Below are 25,803 nucleotides of genomic sequence, written 5' to 3'. Positions count from 1 at the left end.
GGCGGGGGGGGGGGGTGGCTGAATGCTGAGTTATACAATTTGAGTCTTTGCTCCATGAGAAAAGAGGCTCCTTGAATACTTAGAAGAAGGCAGGGGTTGTATTATACAGAGCTAAGCCTTACTGCTCTATGAGGATGGGAGAGAAAGCAGTTGAGAGACTACTGACATCCTAAGAGGAAGGGGTGGAGACTTGGAACCAGAGTGTGGCAGGGAGAGGACAGAGATGGGGGCTGGGGGGGGGCCTGGAGTCACTACTGGTCATGGGGGCAATGGGAGAGCAAACAGACAAGAGGATGACTTTCTAACTTGGGTAGAATCATGGTGCCTCTGGGTGAGATGGGAAAGTCGAGAAGAGCAAACACAGGGGTTACAACAGTGGCCTCCGGTTGGGAAACACAGACATCCCCAGGGAGAGTAGCTGCAAACAGGAGTTCTGAACGTGTCTGCTGTGAGCGCTGGGCATCTGGACACGTCAGCACAGAACCGCTGCTTGAGTCACAGAGGAAGAGGAGGTTGAATGGGAACCAGGGAAATAAAGGATGTTGAAGAATTCTGACCTTCCCATATGAGGGAAGGAAACACCAGATGACCAATGAGTACATGGGAAAGACAAGGGCAGAGGGAGGGTTGTGGGAAAGTCCACGCATCAAAAGTGAAAGGTCTACACCCTTACGCCAGCACTCCTAATAACAGAGGTGGAAGCCGGCTTAGGACGCTGTAGTATCAGGTGAAGGAGGCGAGGACATGGTCCCTGCAAGCTGCTTGCTGCCTTCCAACCTTGAAAGGTGAATGAAACTGAGAGCAAGCAGAGGAAACCAGCAGAGTACAAAGTGCCAAGAGATCCACCTCCCCACAGCCAAGAAGCTGGGAGCAAATCAGATACATCAGAAATGCCACTGGACAGTTGCAGAGTGTATGTGTTTCTGAAGAGGGAAAAGGAGAGATCACATCCGTCCTTGAATTGTCGCTGGTGTCTAAACACCTACACTGAAAGTCTACTTAAAGAGCCCACGCATGGCTCGCGATGGTCATCTCCTGCGGAAATCAGGGACCACGTCCCTGCACATTCGGTCCTTGTCAATGGGGATGTGAAGTTCACAGTGAAAGGATAAGGTTCCTCAAAAAGCTACCATCCAAAGTGATACACAGCTCAGACCCACAGATTGAAATTTATACACTATGTTTTGCTAGTATTGACTGGAAAAATTTTATTTTCTCTAAATTTTGTTTCAGAGGGCAGCAGAAAGTAAAGATCATGAGATGCTAGTAATAACCTAAGTTGATGGTTTGAATTAAGCTCCCTGAACGGACATTTTGGTGCTTCTCCACAGACCTGATGGCCTCTGGGCCATCTTCATTTTTTTGTTCTCTGTATGTTTGTTTTTAACAAACCGGACGGGAAAGCTCCAGGAAACAAATGATGGGAGGACCATCATTCCTTCTCCACCTTCAAAGTGCAAAAATGCCGTTCCAGAACCCCGTCTTCTTTTCATTTTTAACAGGCCTCCCAATGTCAAAACCAGGATTTGCTGCCCATGTTCTAAGCTCTCTATAAAAATTCCTGTAGTGGCAACAATAAAAGAGCTAAACAACCCAGTGGAAATGAAGCCTGCAGGTTGTGATACTTTTTATGACATAAGAGGAATTTTCTGCCTCAGCTAAAAGGCTGAAATACCTAATTTTGGGGAATAACGGGAACACGTATCACATCTCTTTGAAACGGGAGGAAAACAGTATTAATAATAACAGAGACAAGAGAAACCAAGGAAGGCAACGCAAAGATGTCAACCCTCTTCGTAATTTAATGCACTTTGAGAGTGAATAGAACACCCGCACCCTATTTGTCCCGTAAGAAAATGATCGCCAGTGAATGTAACGTGACTTGGATTGTGAGATGCAGATGTACCAGGGTGTGAGCCACTGTGTGGGGCTACGATACGAGAGGTACTAAAACTGAATGTAATTCGTAGAATATGAATAAATGCTCGTAACTGTAGAGATGATAACCTAGAGCAGATAAATAACATAAGAGAAAACATCACAACGTCCTTTCCCAAGCACAAAACCCCATCATCACAAACGGCCCTGGCTCGCTGTCAGTGGTTTTTGAGAACTTGACATTCTTTCCAAATATGCACCCAAAATAATATTACACTAATCTCACGTATTTGATTTATCACTTCCTTTTCAACATCAGTTCCTTTAGAGGCACTTAAAGAACTATCTGACTTTAAAAGAAGTCAAATACTAAATTAAAATGATCATTTTAATTACTAAAGGTAGTCAATTAGCCATGTGTTGAAAATATTTCAAATCAATCTATTACATAAAAATAACTAACAAACTGGTATGAAGTGCATTATAAATTGTCATATAAACGGTCTATAATAAGAATCACCATCATCATAAAAATAATTTAATTGCCCCAAAGTGACTGGAGTGAATCTCTAACATTTTGTCCCCAGGACTGAGGAAAGAAAACACTAAATACAAAACTTGGAGATAATGAGAAGTAAGTGCCATTAAGCTTGTTGTCACTTTAAAAGGTCAGTGTCCAGGAGGGGCCAAAAATCAAAACAAAACTCCCCCCAAATTCAAGAAAGATCAGCAGACTGAATGAATTTTAACTTTAACTGATGAGGCAAATGCATAATGTTGACCAACAGCATCAGGTAAACAATATTCAACAGATTGTTTTTTTTGAATGTTTTAATACGTAAGGTCTGGGAAAATGGACAATCAATTTTCTGACCTGCTTCCTAATGTTAACTAATTTTCATTACTCCCAATGAAAGCACTCCGGAGAATAAGAAAAAGAGCTGACATGAGCTGATTTACATTTCTCTGCTATAAAACCAGAAGTTTATAACCAAAGAAAAAGCAAGACTGTCAAAAATGTTAAATATACACTAGACATTGCTCATCATTCTTTTTAAGAATTGGGAATTTGTAAGGTATGTTGAATTAAGCAACAAAGATGTCAAGAGAGATGAAACTGAACCTCAGGCACATGTTAATGGCTTAGCTACTTTCTCCGTCTATAAAAATCAGGACACTCTTACTGCTCTCTATGTTAGGTAATTAACAGCTAAAAGCACTTTGGAAGTACAAACTGCTAAGTAAATTATGACTGCCAAAGAATTTTAACCGTCACGTGCTAAATAATAGTGATGAAACACGGGCCTTGAACTTTACCACTTTTGTTTTCAAATTAATCATGTAAACAAGACTCTAATCTCTCATAATATTAGGCTTAGCACAGTATTAGGTAGCAAGTTCAATTTAGGGATTCAAAATCACCAAAGGGATCTTGTTTTTCCAAGAGCAGCTGATTCAACTTTATATGCAGTAATAAAAGTAAGTTCATGTCCTACTCCAGTAGCTACAGAAGTATCACCATGACACGTGTGTCCACATCTTGGCTAATTCCAACTCGAGGTCATTCTACTCGAAAATCTACTAAGCTAGCAACTTTTTGAGGACTTCCTTTTATTTCAGATTGATTTTGAAATCCTAAACCATAGTTATGTTTTAAACTATCTTCTGGGAATTAACAACACACTGGACTTTCAGGTAAAATCACTGTTCTCTGCCCCTCCCAATCTCTTAGACTATAATATTTATTAGATGGTAGGCCTATCAAAGAACCTTCAGTGCTTTTTTAGACTTGTTTACTGACGAAGGCGGGTAAAGATACTGGCACCAATTCTATGACCTTCCAAACTTTCTATTCCAATGGTGGTTGACCATGTCATAAAATTTAAAATCTGGATTAGGAAAGCTAACGTCACTTCATTAGTCATCTACAGCATCTTATTCTTTTTCCATATTCATTTGAAATAACTACCAAGTGCTGTGAAACTGAAAAACAATCAAACAACTAACAAACAAAGACCCAAAGAATTTTAAGTCACAGAAAGATGACACAACCTTAGGGAGCAAATTCATTTTGATTCTTCCTCACTGAAAATATAACATCTGAAAAAGACAGTCTCCTATCTAAGCCCACAATCTGATCAAGGTTCTGCTTACAAAGTGCATGGTTCTGTGAATTATCTGGACGACTAGAAATAAAATGCAGCTATGAAGAACAGTTTAAACATCATTAAACAAACAAGTCTAAATTCTGTTTATTATATATTTGGGGAGAAAGTCATGTCCAGTTACTACTTTAAGGAAAAATTAAACATCTACGAAAGAAACCAAAGTAAAGGGTATGGTTGACAGTAAAATGCAAACATATAATTTTATCCTCTTAATAACCAAGACCTCAAATACCAAGTTTTAGTGACTCATATTAATTTAATTGTGACATCAGCTTTTATAATCAGAGATGTACAAAGACCACTGTGCTCCAAACATAATTATTGCACCAGAGTCTCATTTCATGAAATTATTAGTTAAGATGAGAGCCTCTGAACAAATTCATATTTGATTAGTTTCACTTATTTAAGAACGCTGAATAATTTAAGACAGTTGAAATAAAAGGAAAGCAAAAGGGGCACTTCTGAGCAGTGCTGACGTCATCTGCACCCTGCCCTCTCCAGGTGGACCCTGAATTCAGAATGATTATGAACTGTGAGTACCTTCCAGGTGAAGCCACATCAGCCTCCCCTTCACAGCAATGACAGAGGCCACGCAGAGTTCTCCCGGATTCCTGGGGTTCACAGCTTCAAGTTTCATGTTCTGTGTGAAGCCCCGGCTGAATGACGACTGAAAGAAAAACAGAACTGACACTGAGCCAGCAGATACCACAGCCAGATAACGCGCAGCAAGAGAGTGGCCAGCTGGCACGACAGAAATGTATACACGCGCAACACACACGCGCACGTGCACGCACACAGATTTATTGATAAGACAGACAGGCGAGTGCACCTGCTTAGTCTTTCCCCACCATCCACGAGGAAAGAACCACACACCCTTTGCTTGTTTCCCAGAAATGAGAACTACGCTGGGCACACGGCAGGTGCCTAACAATATCTGCTGAATGAGCACGAGGGTGAGTCCACTCTGGCTTCCCAGTTCCATGTGCGTCCTTCCAACCTCAGAATCACTGTGGTACCGATCGCTCCTCCCACGTCCCTGTGCTTGTCACTCAGGTCCTTCCGGGCGTATCTGAGGGTGAAAGGAGACGGCGACCTCCACCTGGGATCATCTTCTTCAGCAGGATGTCTGTCCTCTAGCTTTTCTTTTGGTGCAAGGTCCGCTGGTGATGAATTCCCAATTTTCTTTTATCTGAAATGGTCTCTATTTTCCCTTTGTTCTCTGTTTATTTTTATTTACTTTTAAAATTCATTTTTAAAAATTCACAGAGAGAAATTCACTTTTTGGTGTGCTGTTCTAGGAAAGCAGGGCTGTTAGATGAATGCACACAATCACGTAGCCATAACCACCATCAAGACACAGAGCGTGCTATCACCCCCAAAATGCCCTTGCATCGGCCCTTCGGTGATCAATCCCTCCTAGACCCCCAACTCCTGGAACACTGATCCGCTTTCTGTTCCTGTAATTCCACTTTTTCTATAATACCATCTAAGTGGAATCCTATCCTACTTAGCCTTGTCAGTTTGGCTTTTTTCACTAAGCTAAGTGCATCTGAGAGTCAGTCAGGCTATCACACGGATGGGTACCTCATTCTACTTTACTGAGTGGTTTCTATAAATGCACCATGATTCATCTATCCATTTACCAGCTGAAGGACAGCTGAGTTGTTTCCAGGTTTTGGTAGTTGTGAATAAAGCCACTATGGACATTCAAAGACAAGTTTTTGTGTGAGCATAAGTACATTAATCTGCTCAGGCTGCCACAGCCAATACCATGGGCCGGGCAACTTAAACAACAGAAATTTATTGTCTCATGGTTCTGGAGGCTGCAAATCCGAGATCAGGCTGTGAGCAGGGTTAATTTCTTCTGAGGCCTCTCTCCTTGGCTTGAAGACGGCCATCTTCTCCCTGTGTCTTTACATGGTCTTTCCTCCATGTATGTGGCCTATGTCCTAATCTCCTTTTCTTATAGGGACACCAGTCATATTGGAGAAAGGCCTACCCATGTGACCTCATTTTACCTTAATTACTTTTCTAAACACTCTAAGTACAGTCACATTTTGAGATACTGAGAATTAGGGCCGTAACACATTAATTTTGGGGGAACAAAATTCAGCCTCTAATACTAAGTTCTCATTTCTCTAGAAACGGAAGGATTGCTGGACCACATGGTAAATGCACATTTCTAAGAAACTGCCAAATTATTTTCCAATATGCCATTTTGCACTCCCACCAACAGTGTACAGAGTTTCAGTTGCTAAACATCCTCACCAGCACGTGGTATTGCCAGTTTTTCAAATTTTAGCCTTTCTAATAGGTAGGTCTAGTGGTATCTCATTGTGCTTTTTTTTTTTTTTTGCGGTACGCGGGCCTCTCACTGTTGTGGCCTCTCCCGTTGCGGAGCACAGGCTCCGGACACGCAGGCTCAGTGGCCATGGCTCGCGGGCCCAGCCGCTCCGCGGCACGTGGGAGCTTCCCGGACCGGGGCATGAACCCGTGTCCCCTGCATCGGCTGGCGGACTCTCAACCACTGCGCCACCAGGGAAGCCCTCACTGTGCTTTTAACTTGCATTTTCTCTGTAACCAATGAGGTTCAGCACTTTTTCACGTGTCTGTCACTTGTACAATCTTCTTGGATGAAATGTCTTTTTATCTTCATTCCGCAAGTATATTTTCACTGGATATAGAAATACAGTTTTCTTCTTTTAGCATTCTAAAGACATTAATTCACCATCTTTTAGTCTCCATTGTTTCTGATGAGACTTTTGTTGTTATTTAAATTGCTGTTCCTGTATAAGGAATGTATCATTTTTCTCTTGATGCTTTGAAGATTTTCCTCTTTATGTTTGGTTATCAGCAATTTGACTAGGTTGTGCTTCTTTGTTATTTGTGTTGCTTATTCACTGAGCTTCCTGAACCCATTAATTTAGATCTTTCAGCTACTCTGGTAAATTTGGAGTCATTGTTTCTTCATCTATTTTTTTCTTCCACAATCTCTGTGGCCACATCTTCTGAGTCACCAAGTACACATGATATGGTTGCTCAGATCCCTGGGATTCTATTCATCTTTTCCTCCCTTCCTTCCAATCATTTTTTTCCTCTCTGTTCTTCAGATAGTATAATTTCTGTTTTCAAGGTCATGAACTCTTTGCTCTGTCATCTCTATTCTGCTATTAAGCCCTTCCAATGAATTTGCTTATCTTGGATATTGTATCTTTTGGTTCTAAAATTTCTCTTTTTTATCCTCTCTACTTCTGTTCTGGCACTTCCTATCTTTTTATTCATTACAAGAATATTTTCCTTTACATCAATGGTTTGAAAATTTAGAGTGTATCCGAATTATCTAGAGAGCTCTTTAAAAACATAGCCTGCTAAGTCTCACCCCAAAGTTTGTGATTCAGTTGATCTGAGGTGAGGTCTGCAAATCTGTATTTCCAACAAGTTCCCAGGAGATCTGAAGCTGCTGGTGCAAAGACTACACTTTGAGAACCACCGCTTTACACCACGAAGCTTAGTTGTAATAGGGGCTTTAAAATACTTGTCTGCTAATTTCAACATCTGGGTCATGTTGGATTTGGTCTGTGTTGATTTATCTTTTCTAATGAGAATGAGTCTGATTTTCCTATTTCTTCTTGCATTGAGCAACTCTGGATTGAAACCTGGATGTTTTAAATATATATCACAGAAACTCTGGATTGTGTTATCTTCCTCCCAAGAGTGTTGATTTTTCTGTTTTAGCAAGAATTAACTTGGCTGGACTCAAACTACACACTCTGTCTCTTGAGAAGCAGCTCAAATCTCAGTTCAGTTCTTTCATCCTTAGCAAGGTTTCTTGGAGTTTTCCTGGCACATACATGGTTCAGGGATCAGTTAAAGATTTAGGCAGAGTTTATACACTGGATCTGTGGTCTCCCCTCCTGCCTCTCCCCTGTCTGGGTCTTCCCTCACTTTCCAGTAGCTGTGGTTGCCCAAATTCTGTTAACTGGTTCATCAGGCCAGAAAGACCTTGAATTTTATATCACTGTTTTCATTATCCCCTATGTTGTCAACTGTGGCTGACCTTAAGCCAAAAGTCTGTAAAAAATGGGTGACCACTCCTGCTACTACTTTCTTCCAAGCATCTGTTCCCCTCTAAAATCCTTCTGCTTTTGTTCATTTTCCATGTCTCTCAGGTACTAGTTTTGGTATTCTGCCCAGAATTTATAGTTGCTATCTGCAGGGGGATCAATTCAGTACGAGCTTACTCAGCCAATACTAGAAGCAAAACTCCCTCCTAACACTTTAAAAATAATTATGAAATTTTCCAAAATTACCCACTACTATAAATTTTTTTATCAGACATTGCAATACTATATAAATGTATCTACTTTGAAATACATAAACTGAGATAAACAGGTTCCTGTAAGTAAGAGAGATTACATCTTTATATGACTCATGGAAAGAAACCAAGGTAATTCACATTTCCATGTCTTTTTATAGAAGTTAAGTTGAAAATGCAATTATATTTTTATGTTACCAGAACAAAATTATCCAATGTATGTTGAGAAACCAATACGCTCCTTTCCTTTATGTTTCTTCAGAAATCAAAATCAAAGGAATTCTAGGTTGGCTGTTTTTCTGCAAGTCGTCTGGCCTCATGCATGCATATTAGGTATTGAGTTTCTTTTTGATGACATGACTCGATACACTGCCTGAAAAGACTCTAAGTAAGTTAAAATGCATTTTATCCTACTTAATAAGGGAAAGCTACAACTGTGTAACCTATTTTCATTTCAACTCACTGCCTGAGGGTAATTTATAAAGGATCAATAGCAAAACTGTTACCTTTGAGTTTATTTTACTAAGCATTTGCCTGTGTCAATCCATCTCAGAACAGCCTCGGATTGTTAAACATCCCCAGGGTAACGTCTTCCATGCATCCACTTCCACACTACCCTTCCTCTGGTACACACGAGATGTGTGATTAAAAAATGATTCATGATAAGCATTCCATTAAAGAGCACTTGTAGCCTGTTAACATCATCCAGCAAAGTACCAGTAATGCAATGCACGTGCCACCAGGCAGATAAGAACCCTGTCGATTAAATAAACGGACAGCAAGAAACAAAGGGGGCATCTTTGTAACAAATGCATTCCTAACGAATACGCCAGCATTTTCATTAATACAGATTTCATCTTGGTAGCTGAATCCTGAAAGCTCAGAGGCCACCTGGGGATATGGCTCCTGGCTCCACTATAAAGATCCATTTGGACAATGGCTGGCTGATGGGAGCAGAAGACAAATAAAAAGACACCTTGGGGGAACCACGTTGTCACAGAAGAAATAACTCCCTAAATCCAGAACAAGGGGGAGATGTGAAGAGTTTCTTCCCAAGGCTAAAGAGTTAGGGAAGGACGATCTCCTGTCTGGAAGCAAGCACAACCTCAAAGGGGTTTGAGGATGCGGTTCCACAATCACAAATAAAAGGCAATTAGCAGATTCCATGACAAGTGATGTCAACACAGTTAGAAGGGTAGTAAGACTCCACTGGACTTAATATGCCTTAAGAGCTAACCAGCTGCTGTTCCCATGGTGGCAGGTCGCACAGCTATCTCCACACCACCTCACACCCTTCATACAGCTCTTTCAACGCTTCAGAAAAGCTACCTTTGTGAAAGGCAATGTCATCCAGTAGAAGTTCATTCATGTAAGGAGCCCTGATTTCCAACCCTGCCACTGACGTGTTTACGTATTTATGAGCACAAGCTGACCTCGTCATCAACCTACTTAATTTTCCAAAATCTGATTATGATTTATGCTCAGTGTTGAGCTTCTTTCTATTAAGCCAGCTCTTCCCATCAGAAAGCGCTGCCAACTGAATCCCTGGAGTAAAAATTATCGGTGGGGCAGCAATGAATCAGCAGCTCTAGGCGTACGTGCCCAGAAAACAATTCTTTGGTGTGGGAGCACATTGCACTGTAGTATCTGGAGTCTCCAACCGGAGGACTGCATCTTTCTTCTTGGCATAAAAAAATTAACTCTCATAACTAAATGCATGTTAAACATACGAGGCTATACATCTCTGCCTCACTCTCAAAACGAACATGATACTTCACATCCCTTTTTAGTTCCTACGGTTGATAAAGTTTACATGAATAATTTGTAAACTATTTTATACAACAAACTCCTATAAATAAGCAAGTACACACATGTTTGAACACACACACACACGCACGCACGCACACACGGAGTTATTTTATGTGTCTCTGTGCCAATAAGCTGTATTTGAAGAGGGAGGTGGCTTAAAGTAAGCACAGCAGAAAACTGTTGGGTTAGCATCTTATTAGTTTAATCCAATAAAAAATTTAGGAACATATTTTAAGAATATACCTCAGGAGCAGAGAATCTCCCATTCAATGAACTTATCAATATCACACTCCATAGCAAGTGCACAGCTAATGGTGGCCCTGGTGGCTTGGCTGTCCACCAAACTCTGTCCTCCTCCTGCCAGTGTACAGGCTCAAGGTGGGGGGACAGCCCAGCCAGGGCACACTGCCTGGTCTCAGTCATGGCGTGGTGTAGCCGAGTGACTAGTTCTCAATGACAGAAGGTGACAGAAGTAAGATGTAATATGTGTGTTGATATCAAGCTACAGTGTCTAGAAATAGGGTTATCTTCTCCTGGTTCTCTTTTCCTATCTGCTCACTAGATTCAGATGACGAAGCCGAGTACAGACCTAGACCAAGGCTCAGTGGAAGGAGAACCACCTGGTAATCAGGAACAACCTGGACCGTCCACAGGTGAGAGAGAAACTTACGACATGTTTAGTAGTCAACCTGTCACTACAGCCCAGCGTCTCCCTGACTGACACAAAAACGGAAAGGAGGACTTTTCAAAACTGACAAAAAGGCTTAGGATCCCATGGTACAGGGTAACACTCTAACCTCATCTTGTTCAATAAATAAAAAGCAACTTACACAACTCAAGGTGGACAACATTTATGAGTAAAGGCGTAGCAAGAACCTGGCTTCTTACGTTTCTGAAGCAGAAGGGAGGTGCTTCTTCTGTCCCATGCTGCTTGTGATAATCTGCCCAGTCGAAGTCCTGGCCAGAGTAACCTGTGTGTGTGAGAAAATGCAGATAAAACACATTAACCAAGCCGCATCTCAGACCAATGAACAGCACCAGGGTGTGTCAGGAATTTAAAGTAATAAGGGCGGCAAGTATAGGCCCCCTCCCCAAAAGGTGAAGCCCTTTCTCATGTGTGACAACATATTGGATTTTATGAGGATTCAATGAAATATTGCAGACAGTGTAAAGTACTAAATATAGGTAGGGTGTACCATCATTATCATCGGTGCTTGAAACCAGGTGAAGAGGCGGGGAATTTACCCCCATCAGTGCATGCCGGGGCGTAGAGATGAGACAGAGCATCCCACAGAGCACACCTGCACAAGGCATTTGGCAGAAATACACAACACGTGCCTTCGTATCAAATCTGAGTTCAGGTGAACTTACATCTCGACATTTTCGTGGAAACCGTGAGATTTTATTGGAAAACAACACTAGAGGAGAATACTTTTTAAAGAGTAACTGAAGGTAAGACAAATGGCAAAAAAGGAGTTGAGATTCTAGCGGGAAATCCTCCAAAGACATGGAAGTCAGGGAGGAATAAACCTTGCCTTAGAATTGAATCACGGAGGAGGATGGAAAATGAGAACTGGGGAAGGTGCGCCTCTCCGGATGAAGTTTTGGGGGCACATTTGAGATATTGGGGGAGTTTGAGAACCAACTATTCATATGTACTAACTTTAACATGGTTTTTTTCTTTCTTTCTTTATTCATTTCATTTGGGGTTGGGGGAAGAGGTACATAATTGTACAATATATATCGATCTATCGTGACCGCCAAGACAAGACATGGGAGAAGTTTATAACATAAAACAAGGGCTTCCCTGGTGGCGCAGTGGTTGAGAGCCCGCCTGCCGATGCAGGGGACACGGGTTCATGCCCCGGTCCGGGAAGACCCCACATGCCGTGGAGCGGCTGGGCCCGTGGACCATGGACCATGGCCGCTGGGCTTGCGCGTCTGGAGCCTGTGCTCCGCAACGGGAGAAGCCACAACAGTGAGAGGCCCGTGTACCGCAAAAAAAACATAAAACAAGAAAGGAGTTGAGTGTATGGCTGAACCTAGGTAGGAAAATACCTCTTAATGTGTCATTTGCATTTCCTGTGAACAAAGGAAGGGAATGGAACCAAAAAATATGGCACCAATCAGGATTACCTGAAACTGTGCAAAATGCCCCTATAATCATCATTTAACAGTTCTCTCTTCACTGGTTTAAGTATATGTAAAATAAATCTATAAGGGACTTCTTAAGTATATTTTTAAGCCAAGCCCCTGATTTCTTTGCCCTGTATCATCATAAATTCTACACCTGCAAATTCACTTAACATGGGGAATTCTGTTACTAAATCCGCACTTGCAGCAAGACTATAGAAATTCCATATTGAAGAAATTCAAGATACTGTTTGCTTCCTACCTCCACCTGTACAAAATAGTATGCTTTTCATTAAGTAAGCTCAATTTACTCAATTCTTTAAAAGATGGGTGTGGAGGTTAACCAAGAAGGCAGTTGTCTTCCTGGCCCAGGGACTGACCCTCCCCCCTCCCCCGTCCCCCCTCCCCTGCCGACCATCAGTGACAGAGCACACCCCCCCCCAACTTGCTCCTGAGACGTGTCCCTGTAAAGAGTGACAGCTCCTCACTACTTTCCAATGAGGAGATAAGACGTCTCAGAGTCCTGATATGCTGTGTAATCTTTCTAGCTGGTTTTGAAGAGGTTCTGCACATTCTTCCACATTCCCTTCCCCCCAGACCTTCTGTCCAGGGTTGTCCCTCCAGCCAGAGGGCTCTGGCACCAGAGGTCTCTGGAAGCAACCAAACCAACTTTCTCCTGAACATTTGCAAACAAAGCAAATGTGCCTTAATCAAGGCACTGCGAGTTTCTTACACAATTAATGTAATCGTCCACTTTGAGTACTTTCTCTGTAACTGTTTTGGAGCAAATCCTTGCGTTAATATATATGAATAGAAGAATTCACCGAAAGACACCTCAAACTGGTGAGAAGTCACCTCACTGTATGAAAATACTGAACCAGAAAGGAGAACTAGATGAAGGACCCAGTTCTACCAGGACTTGGATGAACCAAGGTCGAAATAAATTAAGTCTTCTGTACCTGGCTTTCCCTATCTACTAATCCGCAAAAGAAAGAAAAGAGCTTCAAACTCTCCTCAAGCTGCTGCATTTCATGATTCAGAGCCACTACTACTAATTACCATTGCTATTTAGGATTATTTCCCTTCCCTCTGCGGTTAATTCCCTTCTCTTCTCCTAGGGGAAAAGTGTGACAGGTTGGATGAAGAGAGGGTATATAACAAGACATTCCCTAGAAGAGCTCTCAAGTGAACAGCTGGAAACAAGCTGAATCCTGCAACAGAAGGACCCTGGTTGTTTAGGCCCACGGCTAGCTGGCTTTGTTAAGGTCAAGACCTCGTTCTGTTACATATCTCTTCCCTGGACCTCTGCTACTTCCTGAGTTAGTTTGTGAGCAAAGGAAAATCTTATCAAGATCATGTGGGAAAAACCCATACAAATGAACAGCAAACCATTTTCTGACATAACATCAGATTTAGGTATTCTGTATGGTCAGTATCCGTTCAGATAAAACTTTTCAACTTAGGGGTTGCCTCTACACCCTATACAGATAGACATTTAGCTGGATTTTCTATCACGTTCATAACCACCAACTTCCAGTGGATTTTCAACCCACTCCATAAATGCCAGGCTTACGGTTTCTTGGACCTATATTCAATCTTTCTACATCCAGTCTCCAAGATTCTCTATGGGGAGCCACTTTTAATCTAATAATTTCAGGATATATCCAACTCTTGCTGGGTACCTAAGCAACAAGCCATTATTCTGTCCCCAGAACTCTCTCCTTTCCCTGAATATTTGAACAGCTTCAACTCCTCTGCCTCCTCCTTCTCTTAGGGACCTTTATTTGCTTCATCACTTAAAATTCCTCTCCCTCAGTCTGATAATGAGCTCGCTTTGTAAAGGCATTTTTGTGACAGCTCAGAAAATAACTGTTACATAAAAACAAATTGCTGTGGCTCCTATAATAGAGACAACAGGGGTCAATTATGCTCATTAATCAACAAAGACAGAACAAGAAGTACTAAGGCTTAACCACAGCCAGGAAAGCATGTTTTAAACCCAGGAGGGAGGAAAACACCAGAGGGGAAAAGAAAATAAAAGGAAATCAAAACCCCCTGGGCTATTAAAATTTGCAACAAGCTGCCATCAGACTGTTGAACTTCCACCACTAGGGTTATTTAAGCTTTAATTAATGTTTATTCTGCATGAAGTTCCAGCTATTACAGCTCCAAAAGGAAACAGGTCAATGACCCATTTTTCCTTATGATACAAATTAATTGACATAAAACAGCTCCACTTGCAAGCATTACTATTGGCAGTGCAATTGGACAATTCTTCTGGAAAACAATTTGGCAGGAAAAACGTCCATGAACTTTGACACAGCAATGGCACTTCTGGAAATGTAACCCATAAAAACAACCCCCAAAACTGATAAAATGTGATACATTAAGATACAATGGCATTATTACTAATAATTCTGATTTAAAAAAAATCTGTATATCCAAAAGTAGAAAACAATGTGAAACTTAGCCAAGTCCATGGAAAGTCATGCAGGCATGAAAATTGCACCTAGTTTACTAAAAAAAGTCATGAAAAAATGATTACTGTAAGTTTAGATGAAAAGACTGCTACAAGCATACACAGAATTATCAAACTGACATTAAAATATGCAAAAGAAAAGACCTGAAGAAATGTAAGAAAAACTTACAAGGAAATATCAAAATAATTATCTGTGTGGTGGGACTCCTGGATACCTTTTTCTTCTACCTCCTTGTATTTTCCAAGTTTTCACTAATGTTCATGAATTATTTCAATAATACAAAAATTTTGAAAGCAAAGCATCTTCACTCTATCTTAAAAGATAATCAAAGCACCAGTCAACCAATCCAGGAATACAGCATGACGACCTCCCCTCAGCCGTCCTCCTGCTTCTCCTTTGCTAACAGAATCCTGACTGTATCCAGTTCCTAGAGGAAGTTAGGTCTCTCCTCAGCACCAGGAAGTGAATCATGACAACCCTGAGGCAATCATGGCGGTCTCACGCCCCTTGCCAGTGACTTGGGATGGAGGGAAGGGCAGGGCTTTAAAAAAGATTTCTCTCTCTCTCCAAAAAAAAAGAGACCACTGGAGTAAAAGGTCCTATTCTGTGCTAGGTGGATATGAAAAAAAAGTACAATCTTAATAAAAAATAAAAATAGCAAAAGAATATCTGTTTGACATCTACCTGAATGACAAAATGAAAAACAATGATACAAATCCACCACTGTGAAGGCTGTCTAAAATAATTACATAGAAATACAAAGTTACATATTCAAGGAAACAGAAATCTCAAAGAATATACACCAAAAGTTATTTTTTCAGGATAGGAAACTTTTCTACTTTTTATCAGAATTTTAAAGAATGCACACATATTAAATCTGCAGTTTAAAAAAAGTACTTAGAAATATACCCTGAAGTCTTATAAAGTGGTAACACCTTCTAAAGCAAGGAAATGCATCCATTTCGTAACAATTCACTGTAAGTCTCCAGCTTGCTGGACTCTGCTTAGTTACTGATAAGAGGAGGATGAAACAGGCATGTGCTCTGCTTTCACCTGCTCCGGCAGCTCAGAGAGTGACAGACACGCGGCATGGGAAGAGTGACACGGTGGGTAAAGGCAAGGATGGAGGGAGACGTGGAGAATGAGGAAGGAAAGGCCTGAAGAAAGCCACCCCTCACGGTGGAAGATCACAGAGCTCCAGGGAGATCTTCCGCAACTCAGAGAACGTTCACATCCTTGAGGTGCTGGAGCACCTAGGGTTCATAGGAAGCTTCTTTAGCTTCTAGCTCAACTTCTCTTTGAAAGGAAATATGACACAATCATCTTCAAAGATCAGCAAACAGCAGGGCCGAGATACAGGAATGAGAGACACCACCACAGAAACCACATTATAATAAGGGCAGGTTCTTAACCCTTTCTCAGAAAATCTCATGAATCGTGAGTGCAGCCCTACTGGGCACTTTTCCAGGGCACTGCTCTCCTTGCTGAATGGTGACCTCTCTCCTCTCAAGCTCGAGACTTTCAGTGAGTCCCTCGAACACTTACTCGGGCTTAGCCCATGATAGCATCTCTTTGAGTGAGTCTCACAGCCACCCTGAGTGATAAGTAGGATGGAGGTGCCCACCGCACAGGTGAGGCAGCAGGACCACACAGTCCTCAGGTGCAGGAGTGCTAGGTCAATTCCTGAGCAAGTGTTCTCAACAACCTCCTCATTTGTTTCATGAGTTTGCTCATAGGGAGCAAGATAAAAACCCTAGTAATTGATTAAAGCATTTCCTTTTGTCCATGTCATTTTTTAAAGAGCTACCACCCCCCCTTTGGAATCCACCAGCACCCTCCACATTCTCAGCTGATGTTCATTTTCCAGACCTCCCTGATGGAGATCTTGAAAATTTACACATTCATTTTCCAATCGAATTATTCTGTTTTTACATTCATGGAATAGTGCAGAAAAAAAAAGAAAAACAAAGAAAGACAGGGGAGGGAAACAAATAAGTCAAGTTAGTATAAACACCAGCCATTCCAACTTCCTCATCTTTTAGAATAAAAATAAATGTTGAGAAGTATTTAATGCACGTATGGTCACAGTGTGACATGTACTGGGGGCAGGCTCAAAATGTCATTCTGAATCATCAACAGTATTAGGAGATGTAGATATGTCCCCAGGGTGGAATCTAACATTGTAAAGGCCAACCGCCAATGGCAAAACCACCTTAAGAGTCCTGAAGAACGAAGTAAATTCAGAAATAAGTGAACAAGAGGGAGGCTTAGTTTTCAACAATCAGAAATGTTTCAGATATTACAAAAAAAACACCCAGAGTTTTAGTCCCCCAAATATTCAATCAAAAGTGCTTTTTGCTTGAGAATGAATCACAAAGCCAGAAATAAGAACATGCATCCAAGTCCAGTAACAAGGTGGGCTGATCAATAGTCCCCTCTTAGATGCCAGATGAAATATAATAATAAAAAACTACTTATGAAAGCCCAGAGATGGAAGACAACCCTGTGCTCAAGGAAGGTGAGCAGCAGAAGCTGAGATTATTACAGTGCCTGGCCTCAGTCAACAAAAAAGTAACCAGACCATCTTAGCCCTGTCCCTGGAGGGAGACGCAGCGGAGCAGACATGGCTGCCACCTGCCCAGGGCTCTGTTTAGGGGGAGAAAGAGAGGAACCACCTGCTCATCCAAGGCAGTGGCACACACGGCTGTAAGGTCCAATTTTACAATTCTGTATGGTACAGACTGAGAAATTAATAAGATTCACCCGTTAGTTCCTTAAATAATCAGGGACACCTACGTGTACCAGGCATTGTTTTATGTGCTGGGGAAAGGGAAGTGAATAAAAAGATTTTTAAAACCGTCACTTTCTAGTAGGAAGATAAAGTGATAAATACTCTAGGACTTGCGAAAACCCTAAAACACTGGCCAGACACTAACGCAAAAGCAGACCGAAGAAACGAATCTTTCAGTCTCAAGATTTTGGAACCCCCACAGAAATAACAATCGTCACTGAAAATGAGCTCACAATGAAAAATCACAAACCACATAAGGAAACGAATGTGAGAGTCAGACAAAACAGACTTTAGAGCAAAACGCTTCACTAGGTATAAAGCGGGTCATCACCAGGAAGTTCTAACCATCCTCACCCTGAATGCCCTTACACAGCTTCAAACACATACACACACACACACACACACACACACACACACACACACTCGTGAAGCTGACAAACCCTCAATCTCAGAACATTTTAACACACCTTTTAGAAAATTATAGAACAAACAAAAATATAGGGAGGACATATAATATTTGAACAATTCAATGAAAGTTTGACTTAACAGAACGATCTGACACGAAATTTGGAAACACAGCTAAAACAGACACTTCTGTACATATATATACATGACCAAAACTGTCTCAAGCAGAAGTGGTAGCCATGACTAAATATATAACCATTGAAGGAAATAAATTCATACTCCATAAAATACAAACTAAAGGAGAACCAGCTCCAGACGGTTTTACAAGCTACTTTCACCAAGCCTTCAGCTAAACTGTATCTTCTGCAAATTGTTCCTGAGACACACTGCTTAGGAAGGTGACTAGATATGAAATAAATACACAAAAATCAGTGTATTCTGTTAGACTGTTTACAGCCAATAAAAAAGAATAAATTCTAAAAAAATGTAAAAATCTAATTCATAACAGCAAGCTAAAGGACAATGTACCCAGGAAAAAATTCTAGAAAAAAATTCTAGAAAAAGATTCAAGTTATAGAAAGATAATAAAATAAAATGCCAATTTTCTAAATTAATCTATAAGTGCAATGCCAATTAAAATCCAATGGGGTTCTTCATGGAGCCTTTTAAGTTGATTCTAAAATTCACGTACAAGAATAACCTGCCAAAAATAACTAGTCAATCTGGAAAAGGGAGAAAGCAGAGGCATTCACCTGATAGCAAGACATATTATAAAGTAAAATCAATTTTAAAAACTGAGGTATTTGTACTGGGATGGACAAATAGACCAATGAAGCAGAATAACTAAGAATAGGATACGGTTCACAACCATAAAGGAACTTGCTATATACCAGTGGTGGCATTACCAGTCAGAGGGGAAACAGAAGATTACTCAATAAATGATGCTGAGACAATTAGCGAATTTGAAAATCCAATTCAATTCAAGCAAAAAAAAAAACCCAAAAAACAAGTAAGCAAAACTTTTTTCTCTTCTCATGTCATGCAAAACTTAATTCCAAGTAGGTTAAAGAGCCATATATGGAAATATGGAAACCAAACTGCAAGACTTAAAAAAAATACACAGAAGAACATCAGTAGGAAAGATTTCTAATGACTTTTAAACAAATCAGAACAGAAAAGATGGATATTTGACTACATTATAATTTAATACTTTAATGTAATATAAAACACCATTTAAAGGTGAAGAAACTGGCCACAGACTAGTGAAACCCATTGCTGAGAAAGAATTCATATTAGCCTATATAAAGACTTCCATCATCAAAAGAAAAAAGGGCAAAAATATAATTGACAATTCAAAAGGAATACAAGTTGCCAACAAGCAGATGATGAAACGTGCAGCTGCACTAGTTAGTGATCAGGAACACGCCACTCACACAAGGAGCCCATTTCCCCGCCATCAGAATGGCAACGTTCAAGCTTAAGAATTATCACCTAACAGGGTGGACAATGTAAACTGGGAACTCTCAGACGCTACTGGTGGAAACGTAAACTTGTGCAACACAGAAGAGCATAGGGTAATATCCGGGGAATTCCAGCAATTCCAGTTAGGTATAGCTCCCAAAGGACCTCTCACACTTGGGTACATGTGCAAAGATCTACATTTGTAGATCTGCAACAGGGAAAAAACTGGAAATAGCTTAAATGTCTATCAATGGGAAATGGTTTCAAAAATTATAGTCTATTCAAAAAGCAGCTAAAATGAATAAACAATCTACACACAGCAATGTGGAAAAAAACTGCAAAATGCTAATGAATAAAAAAGTTACATAAAGATACACAGGATACACAGAGCATGATGCTGTTTACCTATGTATCAACACAAGACCTACTGCAAAGTGACTGTAATAAAAAACAAGGAGAGACTGCTGCAGAAGCCAAGGCAGTCATGCAGTAAAAGCATAAAATCCTTAGCAAGGCGGTCGTCTTGCGGAGGGGGGTGGAGAGGGTTCCGGGAGAGAGGAAGGGAGGGGAATAGAGTGGGGACGGGACCTCAATTCAATTCATTCAATGCTCAACAAACAATGACCGAGAACCCCACACTCTCCTAGCCGCTGGGCTGGAGCACAGAACAAGACAGAAATGCCTGCCCTCCTCATCTTTCATTTTAGTGGAAAGACAGTTGAAAAGAAAAGAAGTAAAATATGTATTACTTGTTATTTTCCATGATAAAAGGTTCTATGGAGAAAAGCCATGCAGGGAAGGAGACACAAATGTTGGGGGTGGCGATTTGCTGATTAAACAAGGTTGCCAAGAGAGATGACACCAATTAGGGGACACCTGGGTCAAGACTGAAGAAGCAGGAGGAGTGACCCAAGCAGAGGCAACAGCCAGTGCCAATGTCCTAAGCGGGCGACGTGCTCCATGTTCCAGGAAGGACAAGGAGGCTGGTGTGAATGGGAGGACTGGGGGACGTCTTAAGACAGGAGGCCAGACCGGGTAGGCGCTGAAGGCTGTTGTCATGACCTGGACCCTGACGGCCTCTGAGCCGTGTGGGATGGCCCTGGGAAGGCTAAGCAGAGGAGGGGCGTGTGTGCTTTAGGTTTTAACACCATCAGTCTGACTGCTGTGTTGAGAGTAGGCTGAGAAAACTGGAGGTCACTGGCGTAACCGGGGAGAGACAGGATGGTGACCTGGACCAGCGTGGTCTTGATGACACCTGGTCAGATCCTGAGAATATGGTCTGGATTAGCTGACACAGGGGGTAAGAAATAGAAGAGTCAAGGTTGACCCGGTCTTCAATTATATCTATGATGCTCTGTTTCATTTTTTAAAACTCTGAATCAAAAACGGCAAAATGGTAGCATTTGCTCAATTGAGGCGGGACATCCATGTCCATGTTTATTATGGACATGCTTATTATTTTCTGTTCCCGTTGGTATGTCTGAAATAGGAGATGACAGAAAGGATTAGGTCACATGAGTCAGTGTCTGAGGAAAAGAGAATACCAGTTAGGGTTCACCAATGTGGGTCTTGATAATCATTTAAAAAAACACCTTTACGGGTTTCCCTGGTGGCGCAGTGGTTAAGAATCCGCCTGTCAATGCAGGGGACATGGGTTCGAGCCCTGGACCGGGCAGATCCCACATGCCACAGAGCAACTAAGCCCATGCGCCACAACTACTGAAGCCCGCGCGCCATGCTCCGCAATAAGAGAAGCCACTGCAATGAGAAGCCCGCGCACCGCAACGAAGACCCAATGCAGCCAAAAATTAAATAAATAAATAAATAAGTAAAATTTTAAAAAACACCTTTACTTCTTAAATTGTGTGAAGTTTGTGTGTCTATTAAGATGGCCAAAGAGCAGAGACGAAGTGCAAAAATAAGTGACTTACTTTAGCTTTTGCTCACCCATTTTACAAAAGAAATGGATAGGCTTCACTCGTCTACAAAGATTCCCCTGCTGATTCTGTGACTGATCTTGGGTGTTACATGCCAAGGAGATTAAGGAAATGATTTAAAAATAGCAAGTCATGGTTGGTAACCTCTATGCATTTTTGCCTGCTTGATTTATTTACTTGTTTGACCCCGGTTCAGAGAGCCTATAATATTGAATTGTTCTTTGTTGGGTTTCAGCAAATGGGTTAAAATCTCCAAGATTCTGTCCTTTGCTTACCAAAAAAGCACATGCTCAAAGACAACAATAAAACATTTCAATCCATTCTAGCTTAGACTATTTGTATATAAAGTTTGGGGATAGATTTTTTTAATAGGAAAGGAGTCAAAATAATGTCAGTAGGGATGTATGCTGTCTACACATCTCCTCTACCACCCAGGTGTCTTGTTTCATCAGCTGCTTCCCAGTGGGGAATGAGTGGGTTACTCTCTTTTGGGGATCAGGCAACACATTGTAACTATAAGCAGAAATCTAAACAATGTAATACTTTTGTGGGAAACATACCTACAAGAAAACATCTAAACTCACTTTTCAACATGTGTAATAAGTCCTACATACTTTCAAAATTCAAGTGAAAAACAACAAACTTTTAAAAAGAGCATACACTTTCATACATTAATAAAGCAAAGAATGGTGTTGGAAAACATCCGACAGCATGATTCCCAGACCAGGTGTTGACACGTAAGACACGTAACAAGTTACTTCAAAAAGAAACCATAAAATCATCACTACCGAAACCACCAGCATCTCTCAATTTTAATTCATTTTAATTACAAAAATAAATATACTTTACTACATATATGGTACATATAAATATACAGTCTCCCCAAATGGTAAGGGAGCTCAGTAATTAAAGCTGTGGCTTTGTTATAATGCAAACACTTGGAATATTATTCTCTAGAATTGAAATTCTCCAAATGCTTTGACACACAGATCATTCCAGTCATGGGTAAGTCATAGTCCACTGACATCCCTCAGTCCTGCGTAAGGCCACCAAAAAGCCTCCAAATTACTGAGAAGGATGGCTTTTACGAAGGTACCAGTGAGAGAAAACAGCAATAAAGGGTGGATCTGGTTATATAGAAAAAGCATTCAATTTGGGATCTTAAGACTGGGGTTTTAAGCCAAGTTCAGCCCCAAGACTTAAAAAATCATTTAACACAACTGAGCTTCAATTTCCCCACATATATAATGATTGGAGTTGATGAGATAATCTTTAAGATCCCTTTAGTTATAAAAACCCTCTACTTGTAATATCATATGATTCCTTTTGAATACATAATACATTCACACTCAGATCAAAAAGAAAAAAAAAACGATTTTAAACGTATTCTGTGAAAAGTCTCATTCCCATCTGCCCTGGTCGCCACCTCCATACCCCACACAGAAGTCATCATTTTCATTAGTTTCTTTTTTTTTTTTTTTGAATTTTTGAATTTTATTTTATTTTTTTATACAGCAGATTCTTATTAGTTATCCATTTTATACATATCAGTGTGTACATGTCCATCCCAATCTCCCAATTCATCCCATCACCACCACCCACCCCCTGCCACTTTTCCCCCTTGGTGTCCATACGTTTGTCCCCTACATCTGTGTCTCTTAGTTTCTTATGCAACCTTCCAGAGTCTCTTTCCAGGAATATGTGCAAACATAAATATATATCCTCATTAACCTCTTTTCTAACAAAAAAGACATCATACTAAAACTCAATGATCTGTGACTCACAGTACATCTTGGAGAGCTTCCCATGTCAGTATGTAGAGATTATCCTCATTCTTTTTAACAAGTGCATAGTTTTCATTATATAAACATCCAAAATCGACTTAACCAATCCCATACAGACAGGCACTTGGATTTCCCCCAGTGTTTTGCTATTATATATCATGCTGCAGAAAAAACCAAACACTTATGCATATTACCCGTAAATTGTAAGTTTAAGAGAAATTTCCACAACTCAAACTGTTAAGGCAACGGCTAAATGCATCTACAATTTTGGTTAAATTTGCCCAACTGCCTTCCACACGGTTTGTACCTACCTGCGTTTTGCCAGCAAATCTGAGAATCCTGTTCCTCCAGACTCCCATGAAAACAGAGCAGCTTCTTTCTTTCTCTTTTGGATTACTTCCTCATCTGAGAAATCCATGCCATCTCAGTATGATTTTTAACGGGCATTTCTCTTATTATGATGAGTTTACGTAAGAGTCGTGATTCTATTACTGTGAAGTGCCTGCTCATATTCATAAATCTTTTTCTGTAAGTTGTTGCTCTTCTTCTCACTTTTTCAGCTTTTATAAATAAAAGCTCTACTATTTCAAGACAACAATCCCACAGCCAAAAGGCAACCTCTACAGATTACTGGTGGATCACAATTCCTGAATGCTTCAAGGGTTTAAAAATGGTCACCACTGAGATTTTCTTACTGGAAGGTACTGATCACCATTACTCAATATTTTACAAATAATATATAATACCCATAAAGAAACTTTCCTCTTAGAAAAGGTATGCTTCACTTTCAAAAGGGGAAGGAATAGTTTGGACGATGACATGAAGACAATTTCATTTCACCAAATATCACAAATACTTGGGTGACAGAGAAGCAGCAATAATTACGGCTAAACAGTAGGTATAAAACGCTTAAGACATAAAAGTATTTCATATCATAAATATATTTGTACCGTCATTTCACTGCACACTTAAGAGTTCAATTACATTAATATAAAACAATTTTCTTAATATCATGAAATGCCATTATCCAAATAAGCACACCCATTTCCTAGTAAAGGTCCAAGCTATGTGAACAACCTCATCTGAAACATGTTTAAAATTCTAAAGACCCTGGTAAACAAACCTCTGCCATTCATGAATCCAAAATGCATATATAAATGTTTTTCCTATTTTTTTAACTATGTGAGGAGATACCCGACTCATTTTTTTAAAATTCTTAAATAGATCCTATTTTACTAGGAACTAACTAGGAATTTGCAAAGTCCAACCAAGCAACATTTCAACGATATTTTTTAAAATGCGGATCATTTCTAAAGTCTGTATTGAATTTGTTACAATAATGCTTTTAACATCTTTACTGGAATATAATTGCTTTACAATGGTCTGTTAGTTTCTGCTTTATAACAGAAGTGAAGCAGCTATACATATACATATGTCCCCATATCTCCTCCCTCTTGCATCTCCCTCCCTCCCACCCTCCCTATCCCACCCCTCTAGGTGGTCACAGAGCACCGAGCTGATCTCCCTGTGCCATGTGGCTGCTTCCCGCTAGCTATCTATTTTACGTTTGATAGTGTATATATGTCCATGCCACTCTCTCACTTTGTCCCAGCTTTTTTTATGTTTTGGTTTTTTGGCTGCAAGGAATGTGGGATCTTAGCTCCCTGACCAGAGATCGAACACGCACTCCCTGCATTGGAAGGCGAACTCTTAACCACTGGACCACAGGGAAGTGCCCCGAGCAGCATTTTAGATATCTAGAAAACATCTTTCTTCACTGACGTGGGACCCATCCACACACATGCTCTGATTAGAAGTTGGCCTGAGGGCTTTCAAACTCTAAAACTGACCAGCTGCTGAAACTTCACAGCAGGAAGAGACTTCTCTTCCCTACCACCAATAGATGTTTACAGCATAGAGCTTGCACCATCATTTAAAAGATTATAAAAATATTTGGACGTGTATCATGTCTCTGATTCTGCAGAGTACCTGTGGAATATCAGGGGTGTCCTCATCTAACCGTCTTGAATAACTGAAGCACACTGATTTGGATAGTCACCTCCAGGCCCCCAAATGGACGCAAACACTGAGGCCATGTGAACTGGAGTCCTCACCACCCACTACTGAGCACAGAACCAGAAGCCTGACCTCCTGTCCTGCTACTTACTAAGCCTGGGGCCCTGGGCAGGTTATATAAACTCTCTGGAACTAAGTCTCCTCAGAGGGCGATCCTCAGTTTGAAGATTCAGTGAGTTTGGCACCGAGAACAGTGGAATCGGTGTTCTGTAGACGTTCACCATAGTATAATTAGACTGCACTGCATTGCTGAAGAACTTTAATGGGAAAAAGCACCAGCTGCAGGGAAATAATTCAAAAGAATCTCCTCCACAAGGATGAGGATGGAGCACAAGTTAGGATAAAAGCCCAGGGGAGCACAGTCACGCCACAGGTAAGTCAGGCGCAGCACAATTAAAGTACAAGTAATCCAATCTCCGGTGATCTGAAAAGGTTAGCACAAAACCCCCGCTTTATTTGAGATTATCTGTTAAAATCTCCACTGAAGTTTATTTTTCTACTCCCATTCTGCTTTTGTTGTCTATCATTCCCTTTCTTTTCCTTCCCATCTTCTCACCTTTCTCCTT

General features: G+C 40.8%; 1 protein-coding gene across 1 annotated transcript in view; it reads right to left on the bottom strand.

Annotated features, from left to right (window-relative positions):
* SFMBT2 (Scm like with four mbt domains 2) overlaps window positions 1–25,803 on the bottom strand; it is a 192,145-nt gene that overhangs the window by 46,999 nt on the left and 119,343 nt on the right. The window contains exons 9-10 of the mRNA XM_007465810.1: window positions 11,059–11,141; window positions 4,587–4,713 (exon numbers count right to left, since the gene is read on the bottom strand). Of these exons, the coding sequence (XP_007465872.1) occupies window positions 4,587–4,713; window positions 11,059–11,141 (210 nt within the window). The remainder of the gene's footprint in view (window positions 1–4,586; window positions 4,714–11,058; window positions 11,142–25,803) is intronic.

Source organism: Lipotes vexillifer, unplaced genomic scaffold (genome assembly GCF_000442215.2).
Source record: "Lipotes vexillifer unplaced genomic scaffold, Lipotes_vexillifer_v1.1 scaffold7, whole genome shotgun sequence".
Taxonomy (NCBI): Eukaryota; Metazoa; Chordata; class Mammalia; order Artiodactyla; family Lipotidae; genus Lipotes; species Lipotes vexillifer.
Note: the sequence above shows the minus strand (reverse complement) of the source record. Positions and strands in the feature narration are given on the sequence as shown.